Source organism: Telmatherina bonti (assembly GCF_933228915.1).
Source record: "Telmatherina bonti genome assembly, chromosome: 13".
NCBI classification, from domain to species: domain Eukaryota; kingdom Metazoa; phylum Chordata; class Actinopteri; order Atheriniformes; family Telmatherinidae; genus Telmatherina; species Telmatherina bonti.
This window is the reverse complement of record NC_136611.1, coordinates 165,756-178,858: the sequence shown is the minus strand read 5'-3', so window position 1 is coordinate 178,858 and position 13,103 is coordinate 165,756. Positions and strand designations below refer to the sequence as shown.

Below are 13,103 nucleotides of genomic sequence, written 5' to 3'. Positions count from 1 at the left end.
AATGTGAAAAAGGAAATACATCATCTTTGTTGCGTTTTTATTCTTCCATTTAGGCTTCACTTTTTACCACTGGAGATTGCTGCTTGGTGCCAGCTAGCTTGTTCAGCTAGTTTTGTAAGTTTTTCATGGTGTCTAATGATATTGTGTCAGATTAAGCAGAAAATAGGGTAATCAAGTCATTAGTGTGTCTGGCACAATTTGTGACTGTCTTTCTTCCTAACCCTAGAGCTCACAATATGTGCCTATCTAGTAACCAGTATCACAGCTGCAATGGCTTCAAAGTTATTTTTGTTTGTGATATCTAAAATGTTTAAGTTGTTCCTGAATGCATCACCTGACCGTAAAATGGGAGTGACCAGCTGTCTTCAGGTAAAATATTCTCATAGTTTCTAAGGAAGCTGAAGGTGTTGGTGAACACATTCTGGTTGATACGAGTATTGGTCAAGCCTTTTTCTCAGGATCTTAACAATTTATTTAAAGGCAAAATTGTTACAAATGAGTTTGTACAAAAAAGTCGCTCAAACTTCGTTCACATTGTGGGTTAACTTTTTTGTATGTGAGTAGGTAGAATGGACTTACTAAATAATATAACTTTTGAATATTAAAAAATGCAGTAAAATTGACATGAGCTCTTCTCTGTGCCCCTCCCGTCCCTGCTCTCTGATTAGCCCCACCTGTGTTTCGTTACCTGCCAGCTGCACAGCATTTCATGATTACCTGCCTCTGTATTTAAGCCCTGCCTTTCAGACCCCACTTTGTCAGCTTGTCTGCAAGCCAGCTCCTGTATCCTGACTGTCTACCTACACCTACAACTCCTGCCTGTGAACCCGGACCTGTTCTGATCGCCTGCCCTGGTAATGAGACCCCCCGACCTGCCTTCTGTTGAACTACACTGTCTACTGCCTTACCCTTGCCTGTACTGCTGCTCTGTACTTTTCCGTTCCAGTCCTACTGTCCTCGGTTCCTGGACCAGGGAACTCCTGTACAACTTAGCTTCATCCGCTACACTGCTCAGTCCTCTGGACCCTCACCCTTTTCCACCTAACATTCAATAAACTGTTTAAACGTGTCGCCTGTGTGGTCCTCGTTCTGTCTGGTCTCTGACAATAATGGTCTGATGTTGTCCATATTTATTTCTGTATGTGCTCAAATCTTGGAGAACCAATTGATCATTTGTTTTTAAGATGTCAAAGAATACGGCACTGATTGTGACATCACGTCCGCTTGGTAACCCAGACAGTAGACATGGGGTGTTTCTTAATTCAGGTTCTGCACGCTTCCAAATGTGGATTCATCGGCCTCATGCGTCATAGTGGCGCCAAGTGCTGTCTCAATTCGGGGGGTTAGGGTTAGGAGCTGCCCGTGTATATAAGAATCTGACTTGGGGCCCACATTTTCATCTATTAGACGGGGTTATGAATTCCAGAATTGGAATTTTCACGTACCAGCAGGGGGCGACAGAGACCGTGTTTTTGACGGCTTAGATGAGAATCTGGAGTCAAGGGCAGCTTTGGCAAGGGAGTTGTGATTTTCGCGCAGTTTTTTTCTTCGAATTTGACTTTGGCCTGTAGATCCCGGTAGAGGCCTGTGAGTTGATTGGGCCTCTGCAAAATTGCAGTCCCCTGACCCACGGCCTCTGTGCTAGGGGGCGCCAAAGGTGCGAACGATGGACCATTTGAAGGGCTGTATCACAGGACCGGAAAGGAGTTTTGGGATGGGTCCAATGGATTTTGGCAATGCTCTAAGGCCCCTCCAAGACACAATCACCGGCTGGGGCCCAGAGGCCCCAAGGGCCAAGAAAGCGACCCTAATTTTGGAGTTGGGGTTGGGGGGGTCTGGAGACTCAGGGTTTGGGCCATGGGTAGTGCTCCTTGAGGGGGTCTCGCTCCCCAAAAATGAAGGCTGTGGGGCCCTCGGTCTAGGAGCTAGGGGGCGCCAAATAGTTGGCAAAATCGGACCTTTGAAGGGGCACATCTCGGGACCTGGAAGGAGTTTGGACTTGGGGTCAATGACTCTGGTTTGAGGCCCCCAACAACATATTAGAAGTTGGACAAATTTGTTTTTCTGCCCTGTCCCTCAACATGGTCTCAGGGCCTTGGGACCTTCATCCTTTGTTTTCTTCATGGACCAAATTTGAGGTACCACACAGGAAGTGTCCAGAGCCCTGGGATTGGAGATCCTGGTAGTGCCTTGTGAGAGGGTCTCACACTCCAAAAATCAAGGCTCTGGGGCTGTTGGTCTCAGAGCTAGGGGGCACCAAAAGTGCAAAAAATGGACTTTTGAAGGGCCATATCTCGGGATCAGGAGTTTTTGGATGGTTCCAATGGACCCCTGCAAGTTTGCAAGTCCCCTCCAAGACCCGACCACCAGCCGGGGCCCGGGGCCTCTAGGGCCCAGATCCTAACCCTAATGTCAGGTTCAGAATCAGGTTTACAGGGGTGTCTGGGAACCCGGGCTTTGGGCCTCTGGTGGGGCCCTTAGTCTCAGAGCTAGGGGGCGCCAAAAGTGCAAAAAACAGACTTTTGAAGGGCCGCATCTCTGGATTGGAAAGGAGTTTTTCCAATGGGTCCTGTGGGCCCCACCAAGGCTCGGAGGCCTTTCTGAGAACCACCTGTGAGCAGTGGCCCCAGGGCCTCTGGGGCCCAGATCCTAACCATTAGATCAGGGTCAGCATTGGCTTCTCAGCATTGCTGCTCACTGGAATTTTTTAAAGAGTCCAGAGCCAGGCAATGTAAATAGATGGAAATGTGTCCTGCTTCCAGATTTCAATCTAGGAATGAAGGCCTTCCATCGATGAAAATCTGGAACACTTCCGGCCTCCCTGCCTGCTGGGGGCACTGATGAGTTTTGCCCTCCTTCCATATTTCAATATATAAATGAAGGCGCTTAATAGATGAGAATCTGGAAGCTAGCCCAAACCTTAGCTAGCTGGCTAACCAAACTGGTCATGGCCAATAAGCCCCTTGCCGTGGCTTGCTCTTGGCTCCTGAACATTAGGGGGTGTTGGTTATTTCCTGTACCCAGATCCGCACCTCCAACACCCCACCAGCAGGGGGCGCCTTGGGTTTCTTGTACTGAGGTCTGCAGCACCAGCCTCCCACCAGCAGGTGTGCACCTTTACTTCAATTCCAGCAAGGCAGACCAAGCAGTTCCTTTTCCTCTTTGCCACACGAGCACATGGTCAGAAGGCAGCAGGTGACCACAAGCAAGGTGAGAGCTACTTTCATCAAAGTTAGACGGGTCAACCAGGAAAGCGGTCAGACAGTCAAGGCCAGCGAACAGTGAGGCAAGTTTTTTTTAAGAATTTTGATGTGATGGTTTGATGCTTTTTGTAAGAATTGCTGGCGGGTTAGCCTGTGAGCTAATGAGCTAAGTAATGATGTAGATTAGAATATGTCCTGCTTCCAGATTTCAATCTATAAATGAAGGTGCTTGATAGATGAGAATCTGGAAGTGCAGTGCACCTCACACCCTGCAGGGGGCAGCGTCGAGTTTAGCCTTTGGGCCTCCGCACCTGCAGGGGGCATAAGTGAGTTTGTCTGCTTCCAGATTTCAATCTATTAGAATGGAGCAATATAAATAGATGGAAATCTGTCCTGCTTCCAGATTTCAATCTATAAATGAAGGCTGTTGTGTTAAAGATGCCCTTCTGCTCCCCCAGCACTATGAGTACTGAGACCTCACCCACCTCTTCCTACCACCCCTCCTCAAACTCCTCCTCCTGCTCATCCCTGTCAACCACCACAACCAGCCTGGACAGCTTAACAGAAGAGGATAAACGCAGAGAAGAGGACACACTCCTGCTGGAGACCGGCAGCGTCACCACAGAGCCTCCGCCGTCCTACTCGTCTCAACAATCTGACATCTCAGAGGGTGACTTTCAAGACTGTGAGGAAAAGCCCAGCCCGCCCCCCCTTCGGCGGGAGACAAGCTCTCCCAACTTTAAAGCGATGGGGGACCATACAGCTGCCTTGCAAGGTAACCGAGACGAGTTCATCCTCAACCCCAGTGATCCCGCCTGATGAGGAATGCTCATCCCCAGCGGACATGGAAGGAGGCAGCGAAGGCCTTGCTTGCCCCCAACGAGAGATGACCCCCTTGCCCTGGAAGAAAAAATTGGTGAAGGAGCCTGGCCTGCATGACAATGACCCGGAAGAGGATGATGAGCGCACTTTCAGCATCGATGGGAGCCACCTTGTTAAATTGTCAGCTCCGTGCTAAAAAGTGCTCATTTGTGTTGTCCTTATTCTTTTATATATGTAAGAAAGTTTTGGATATTTAGCTGTGCCTGTGTGACCAGCAACACATGTGTGAAAAAAGTTTTAAATAAAAAAACATTTGCTAGCAGCGATGTTTGACTTTGGCGACACTGAGCAAGTGCAAGCGTCCCAGCCTGCAGGGAGCACAGGTGAGTTTGTCTGTTTCCAGATTTCAATCTATAAGAATGGCCCATATTAATAGACGACAATCTGTCCTCATTCCACATTTCAATCTATAAATGAAGGCCTTCCGTAGATGAGAATCTGGAACACTTCCGGCATCCCTGCCTGCAGGGGGAGCTAGTGAGTTTTCCCCTCATTCCATATCTCATTCTATAAGAATGGCCCATATTAATAGATGAGAATCTGTCCTGCTTCCAGATTCCAATCTACAATTGAAAGATGGGAAAATGGAAGCTAGCCCTAACCTTAGCTAAATAGCTAACCGGTCGGGGTCGGGCCAATAAGCCCCTCCCTGTGACTCTTGGCTCCTGGACATCAAGGGGTGCCGGTTATTTCCTGTACCCAGATCTGCACCTCCAACTTCCCACCAGCAGGGGGTGCCATGGGTTTCCTGTACAGAGGTGCGCACCACCAGCCTCCCACCAGCAGGGGGGGTGGACCTTTACCTTAAATTCCAGTGAGGAAGACGAAGCACTTCATTTCCTGTTCGCCATGTGAGCACATGTTTAGATGGAGGCAGGTGGCCAGGAGAGAGGAGAGTGCCATAGAGCTGAAAAAGTTACAGACAACGTTGAGAAAGGGAAGCAGCTGTATTTGATTCGATAGAGGTAAGTTTTTAAAATATTTCGAGGTGATAGTTTGATCCTTTTTGCAAGAGTTGATGGTGGGCTAAAATGTAAGCTAAAATGCTAAAGCTATCAGGCTGATCAATATGATAGATGAGAATCTGTCCTACTTTCAGATATCCATCTATAAATGAAAGCAGTTTGTAGATGAGAATCTGGAAGCATTGCATCCTCCGGCTCTGCAGGGGGCAGCAGCGTCGAGTTTTGTTTGCAGGCCTGCCAGCCTGCAGGGGACAGCAGTGAGTTTGTCTGCTTCCAGATTTCAATCTATAAATGAAGGCTGTTGTGTTAAAGATGCCCTTCTGCTCCCCCAGCACTATGAGTACTGAGACCTCACCCACCTCTTCCTACCACCCCTCCTCAAACTCCTCCTCCAGCTCATCCCTGTCAACCACCACAACCAGCCTGGACAGCTTAACAGAAGAGGATAAACGCAGAGAAGAGGACACACTCCTGCTGGAGACCGGCAGCGTCACCACAGAGCCTCCGCCGTCCTACTCGTCTCAACAATCTGACATCTCAGAGGGTGACTTTCAAGACTGTGAGGAAAAGCCCAGCCCGCCCCCCCTTCGGCGGGAGACAAGCTCTCCCAACTTTAAAGCGATGGGGGACCATACAGCTGCCTTGCAAGGTAACCGAGACGAGTTCATCCTCAACCCCAGTGATCCCGCCTGATGAGGAATGCTCATCCCCAGCGGACATGGAAGGAGGCAGCGAAGGCCTTGCTTGCCCCCAACGAGAGATGACCCCCTTGCCCTGGAAGAAAAAATTGGTGAAGGAGCCTGGCCTGCATGACAATGACCCGGAAGAGGATGATGAGCGCACTTTCAGCATCGATGGGAGCCACCTTGTTAAATTGTCAGCTCCGTGCTAAAAAGTGCTCATTTGTGTTGTCCTTATTCTTTTATATATGTAAGAAAGTTTTCCATATATTTCATTACATTCTTTGTTTGCCAGCAGCTAGCTGGCTGGCTAGTGAGCTAGCTTAATGTTGAAATGGATGGAAATCTGCCCTGCTTCCAGATTTCGCTATTTTTGAATGGCCACGTTAATAGATGAGAATCTGTCCTGCTTCCATATTTAGCTATTTTTGAATGGCAATGCAAATAGATGTAAATCTGTCCTCCTTCCAGAATTCGCTATATTTGAATGGCCATGTTCATAGATGAAACTCTGTCCTGCTTCAAGATTTCCATATATTTCATTACATACTTTTTTTTGCTAGTAGCTAGCTGGCTGGCTAGTGAGCTAGCTTAGTATTGAAATAGATGGAAATCTGTCCTACTTCCAGGGTTAGAATTGGGGGAGGGGGTCAGGGGTGAGGAATGGTTAGGGTTAGGTAAGGATGCCTTACAACCTGACTTAATTCCAGGTCGGATCTTTGAGTCAGTCACACAACAGAATCACATATGATGCAGTTTTGCTGAAATCCACCATCTGTTAACATCTGAAGAGTTATTTGTGTTAAACTGCAGTTTATATAATTAGTCATGAGCAGCAGAGATGATCATTACATCTGCTTAAGATTTTACAATCTAAAAGCTTTAAATGGTATTTTTCTCATCCTCATACTAAGCTTGTTTTTTTAACTTGGATGTACCTGGGTTTCACCTCCCCCGTCACAGACAAAGGCCTCCTAATGGGCCTATGATGGGGGAGGCGTAACCAAGGTGCATCACAATGCCAGAATTCTGTATAAAATGACCTGCTTCTTCATGCCTTGATCATTGTTTGCTGAGACACAGAGAGGACGCTGCTGGAAGTCACTGCTGGACCCCGAACTTCTCTCAACTTTTTCATTGGAAAAGCTTTCAAGACTTCTTGCAATGGCTGAGGAAAACAAGTAAGTCAGACCTCTGCTGCTATTTGCCATATTTTATTGTTAAAGATGTTTTCAGTCCTACCTCTGGAAAACAGTAGTTTTCTGTACCTGAACAATGCACTTTATCTTTGTGTTACAGGCAAGATCGTACATATGATCGCCGTGTGGTCTACTGCCTCAGGTGCTCAAAACCCACTGAGATCATTGCAACCCACCTCTCCAGGGTTTGCATGAAAAACAGCACCCCAGAGGAACGCCAACAGGAGCTAGTCAAGGCAAAAGAGTCCACCAAAATCTGGACGCGTGATGGTAGGCTGTGGGACTACGCAGACATCTGCCGCCTGTTTCCCCACGGTCTCTGTAGGCGGTCATTGGTCAAGGAGCTGAAAAGAAGAGGCTTTTTCGTGCTCAACTGCCCCCTGGACTTTGACCTGGAAGAGGAGGACACAAGAGAAGCTGTTGCTGCCCGTCCTCCTGCCTCTGCTGAGGAGCCTCCTGCCTCTGCAGAGGAGCCTACTACCTCTGCTGCTCCACTTCCCACAGTTAAAGAGAGGGATTCTGGAAGCAGCCAGGCAGATGAAGAGGAGGACAGCCCCTCCAGTGACCCCACATGGCAACAGTGAGTCTTTTAACTTCCACACAGAAATGACTGAATCAGTGGTCTCCTTTTGTGAACTTGTATGAACTAAAGTTCTCTCTGCTTTCTCAGGTCAACTCCTCATTTCTCCACAACCGTAAGGATGAGGATGCAGGAGGAAAACCTGTACTCCAAGTTTCCACCTGAGACCACGGAGCTGGAGAAATTTAAAGCCCATTTGGAATCTGTGCTACAGATTCCAGACTGCAAACAGGAAGTAGGTGTTTGTTTTGGTTTTTCCTTTCTTGCAGCCCAGACTGGTTTCTGCTGCTCTCTCTGCATGTTCATTTCAATATGAATGGAGGCCTCACTGAGTCACTGAATGCAGCCTGATGATGTTTTTATCTGACTGTGGTTCACAGGTTGACAATGTGTCCAGGATGCTGCGCTTCATGCAGCCCACAGGGAACCAGGTGAAGCTGGATTTTCTAAAGAGCACAGCACTTCTGGCCGAGTATTTTAATGCTCTGAAGAGGGTGGGTCAGTCTGCAGCCACCCAGATAAATTACGTTAAGAGCATGATCAAGTTCGTCAAATACCTGCGGCTGGAATATGGAGCATCCGACCCTGCGATGGTGCACATGTGCACCCATTACCTCGATTTCTTGGCTGTCCTTAGAAAACCATTTTCTAAGACACACAGCAAGGACCTTTGCAGTAAAAGGTGAGCATTTATCATTCCTAGTCCTTCCTTCTCCGTCTGCTGTTTTTAAAAGTTGGATAACAACTCAGCTTCTCCTTCTCACTGCTGTTCTGGTGCATCTTGTCTTTCAGGCACGACTACTTTGTTGGGCCAAAGACGTCAGCCTACGACTGCCAAAAAGTCCTCCGAGAAGCCAAGAAGGATGCACTGGGAGTTTATGGATGCCTCCTGAACGGTGACCCAGTCACAGATGAGGAGAAGACCCGTTACCGCTACTACTGTGAGGCCATCCTTCTCCTCGGTCATTTCCAGATGCCACGAGCGGTGGAGGGACTGACAGTAAGTACTTTTCCAGGCCAGATTTTTCTCAGCATGCAGTGGACACCTTAAAACATTCCGACCATTAATGTGTTCATGGTTGTTTCTCAGGTCACAGAATGGCTCCAGAAGCTGGAGTGCAATGGGCGGGTCGTTGTGGCTGTGAAGTCCCACAAGACAGCCAACAGGCAGGTGGCTCCATTTACCTTGACCCAGGAGGAAGCTGCTGTAAGTGACATCACTGTCCACAAATATGGACCAGAATTCATGTCCATTTCCTCCCTTTTCATTCATTTCTTCTACTCTTTGTCTCTGCAGATCATCGAGCAGTACTACCTCTCGGTCCGTTCGGATGCTCTCAGGAACTTGACCGACGACGATGGTGAGGGGCACAACCGACTTTTTTTCTGGCTAGCAATGGCAGACCAGTTAAAAGTGCCACCAATGACCTCCGGCGCCTGCACGAACAGTGAGTTGACACATCTAAATGCACTTCTTCCTGGCATGAGATGCATAAAGTTGGAGCAATTTGAGTAGATGAACTGAAGATATTTCAATTTCTCTTTCATTACAGCTACAAGCTGCCAAACGTCACCAGCCAGGAGATCCGCCATGCCATCGAAACAGAGGCAAACACTGTGCTGACGGACGAGCAGAAGACGGGCTTGGCGTATTATCTGGCTCACACAGATAAGGTGGCTAAAGACCACTATAGGATGCGGGAGCCAGAGAGTATCTCTAACATCGCCAACTTGGTCAATCTCTTTACACACAGGTAAATAAGGTGAAACATCTAGTATCTCCCAGCTGCTTAATGTTCAGTTTTTCACTCAAGTCTCTTCGTTCTACAGTTCTGATGACTCGGGAGATGACCAGCTTCGTCTTGCCACCAAAAGAGGAAGAGAAAGGGAGGAACTGTCATTTGACAAGTTCCAGGAACAGTTCCCGGTGACGATGGATGGGAACCCACCAAACAAAGTGAGGAGGACTGCAGCTGGCTTCGCTCCTGACAGATTTCTATATGACAAGTGGAGAGCTGTTCAGTTCAAGATGAGGGAGAAACATCTTCTCAGTAAGTGTCGAGACACCTCTTGTCAGATATCGGTGATGAGTAACTACACTTTTTGAACAAGAATTAATCCCAATCAATCTGGTCTATGTTACAGCTAAATGGTCCCGGCGCCCTCTGACCATCCAGAGCATCACAGCCACAATAGACAAAGAGAAGTGGCATTCAAATTGCGCTTCTGCCCAGGCCATCTTCGACAAATGGAGCCCCCCAAAGCAAGAAGATGTGGAGAACAGCTGCTGCTCTCTGCCTCGGCCACTACCTGGTCAGTCATGTTGGAGTACACTCCTGACCGGTGGCCGTAGAGGCAGGTCCAGTATGAACACAGGTACCCATAGAACAGGTACCTGTCTTCATTGGTTAGCCCTGTCTCCATCTGTTCTGAGGAGGAGACAGGAGGGGGAGGGGTGGGAGAAGAAAAGTCAGCGTGGAGGTGCAGTGAGAGACGCGCCCCATCAACTGTGTGCGCGTTTGGACGAGAAACTCATTAAGGATGGGGATCCTGGCCCGAGCGACCTCAATGCAGGTCCGCAGGTCGTCCCGGCTCGGCAGCTTGGCAACTTTTTTTCTTTTAACCAACAGCTGGTGCACCACCACCTGCACCTTAAAGTTTTTAAGGCACGACTTCAGCTCCCACTGCAGGTCTGAAAGCTGAGTCTTGGTCAGCTGGCTGGTTCGGGGAGGGCTCTCCATCAAGTACCCAGCAAAACTGTGCACATTTTTCATATAAAATGCAGCAGTGGTGACTTCCATCTTGCTGCGGAGCAGTGATTTGGCCCAACTAGTAGACGAAAGGAAGGGAAAAAAAAAAAAAAATCAGAAAACTCAGTTGTCATGGAAAAATACATTAAAAAAAAAAAAAAAAAAAAAAAAAAAAAATGACTGGCAGCCATGTGGCCATACAAGTGAAAACTCACCCTCTGACGCGACCAATGTCATCCAGGAACAGCCAGTCCCTGGCGTGCCCATGGATCATGTAGAGCAGGAACGTCCGGATCATGCTCACCTTGGACATGGCGTTCCCGATCATTTTGGTGGTGGGGTTTATGCCCGTGAGGAAATCTTGATAGTGATGGAGGTACTCCTCTGCAAGACAAGAACAAAGTGAAATCATGTCTTTCCTGGTACTCTTCTGCAATCCAAGTATTGATGGAAAAGCATCCTTACCCATGCAGGGCGTGAAAGAAATTCTCCTCATCCGGTTCCCCCTCCCGGTGCCCTCGCTCCAGGGGGAAAATTTGGAGGGGGAGATGGGACTTCTCCCCGCCTTCGACCTCCTCTTAGCCAGCTGCGTCTTCGGACGCGCTGACTCAGGCCCTGGTGTGGCTGAGGTGCTGGTGGAGGGCCCCGGGGTCTCATCCTCACTGATCTGGAAGGAACACAAGTCAGTAGATACGCATTGTCCCATCCAGAATATGCCCTCCCATCTGTACGCCTTCACAATCTGCAAAACAGCATCACAGCCACAATAGACAAAGAGAAGTGGCATTCAAATTGCCCTTCTGCCCAGGCCATCTTGGGCAAATGGACTCCCCCAGAGCAAGAAGATGTGGAGAACAGTGCGCCGCTGATGAAGCTAGTAGCAAATCAGAAGTGGAAGCATCTGGCCATTGTGGAACCATCTCCAAAGGCTGGCGAGGGAAAAGGTAACATTTCATTCCGGCCATATTAAAATTTTCCCTGCAGTTTTTATGCTTCAGTCAATCTTGGAATCCAACCATATGTGGTCATGATATTTAATTTTAAAAAAAAAAAAGAAAAATAACAGATTTTCTCAATTCTGACCTACAGGAGTGGTGACCACCAAGTCATTTCCCAAAAATGCAGTCATCTGTGATTACCATGGTGAGCTCATTTCTGGTGCGGAGGGGAGGAAGAGGATGAGTGACAGGAACAATGTCATGGGCTACTCGTTTTTCTTTAAGGCTGGCGGTATTGATATGTGTATTGATGCCCACAATGCCCCTTGCTCATGTCACCCTAATGCAGAGACTTTTGGCAGGCTCATAAACCATTCCCGAAAAAAAATGCAAATGTTAGGCCTGTTCACTGCCTTATGCAGTTCTCAGAAGGACCACAAAATGTCATTTTGTTTAAGGCTACGAGAGACCTATGTGTAAACGAAGAGCTGCTGTTTGATTATGGAGTGAGAAAAAAATCATTTTCTGGAGAAGGAGCTGACCTCACATGGTTGGACAGCTAGATATTCTTTTGAAGAAAAAGCTGTGAATGTACATACTGTATATACAGTAAATACACAATAAAAGTAACATTTGATCGCAAATCTTTTTTGGTCATTGTATATTTCTACTTGAATTAGATGCTATAGGACACCTTTAAAACTTTAAAAGGATAAGGAATGATGAATAAATGGCCTGGTGTTGCAAAGTTAGAGCTTTGGTTGAATTTGAAAGTGGTCTTGTTACCATGTGGATTTGGGGGAAACTGGGGTGCAGTTAAAAAATAAATAACTCTGCAAAACATGGTCACATTTTCTTCACTCTTTCTTTGTTTTAAAGCTCTGGTCATGCCCTTTCAGAAAATGTCTCATTTATTAAAATCAGACTTACCTGGCCAGAGCGACCCCTGGGAATGTCATGTAAACCTACCTGTGTGCAGTTTCCAAAATTGTCCACATTAAAAAATGAATAACTCTGCAATACAAGGTCATGTTTTGTTTATACTTTTTTCTTTTAACGCTCTGGTGATGTCCTTTCAGAAAGTGTCCACTTCTAATCCCTTTTAATGGTGGAAATCCATTAGACTATGAATAGAAAGAGATTGCCATTGGACAAAGTGTCCATTGGAAATCCCTTATAATGGAAAGGGATTGAAAGTGGACAAAGTGTCCACTTATAATCCCTTTTAATGGTGGAAATCCATCCCAGAATGAATAGAAAGGGATTGCCATTGTACAAAGTATACACTTGCGATCCCTTCTGATGGTGGAAATCCATCCGAAAATGAATAGAAAGGGATTGGAATTGTACAGTGTCCACTTGCAATCCCTCATTATTGGAGCCCAGGGATGCCAAATGGACAGAGGCTTTTTCTCAGTCACGGTAGGTCCCATGGTGCTGGGTTTCACAAGGCAACCTGATGGAGCTCTACTGAGTCCACCCTGTGAGTTTCAGCACCCTAGGACACCGTATGACTGAGAAACAGCCACTGTCCACAAGGCTGCCCTGGCCTCTAATGTATAGGGATTGGAAGAGGACCCATCTGGTCCCTGGTTGTCTTCGAAGGCCCAAAATCGACACTGGGACTCTCTTGTGTGCCTGTGTCCTGCTGTATGAGTTTCATAGAGTTTGGACAACTTTAGAAATTTGACCCTTGTGAGGACCTCAGCACTTGGTGAAAATTGGGTCAATTTTTCAGAGTTTTCTGATTTCAATGTAACCACACTATCTGCACTCTAAATGGAGTGAATTGTCCAAATTTCAGCTCTCCAGAACCAAAGGAGACAGAATGGGACATCGGTAAGGGTAACTGTCCAAATCTGTCCACTTCCAATCCCTTAGTATTGGGGCCCAGTGTTGCAGAATG

At 47.3% G+C, this 13,103-nt stretch overlaps 1 protein-coding gene across 2 annotated transcripts; it reads left to right on the top strand.

Moving 5' to 3' along the window:
- Positions 1-4,936: 4,936 nt before the first annotated feature.
- Positions 4,937-5,818, top strand: LOC306764012 (uncharacterized protein). 2 transcript variants are annotated; one of them, XM_079251007.1, is made up of 3 exons: positions 4,937-5,050; positions 5,185-5,307; positions 5,383-5,818. In XM_079251007.1, exons 2-3 carry the CDS (start codon positions 5,216-5,218, stop codon positions 5,741-5,743), a joined length of 453 nt encoding a protein of 150 aa, XP_079107133.1. In that variant the 5' UTR covers positions 4,937-5,050; positions 5,185-5,215; the 3' UTR covers positions 5,744-5,818. The 2 variants fall into 2 exon arrangements, with proteins under 2 accessions (XP_079107133.1, XP_079107134.1); XM_079251008.1 differs by lacking the exon at positions 5,185-5,307.
- The last annotated feature ends 7,285 nt before the right edge of the window (positions 5,819-13,103 follow it).

Bases quoted from the DNA above. Each gene is read 5' to 3' on its own strand.
- LOC306764012 (XM_079251007.1), top strand. From the start codon at position 5,216: ATGAGAATCTGGAAGCATTGCATCCTCCGGCTCTGCAGGGGGCAGCAG. The intron at 5,308-5,382 runs GTGAGTTTGTCT...CTGCTCCCCCAG, and splicing joins CCAGCCTGCAGGGGACAGCA to CACTATGAGTACTGAGACCT.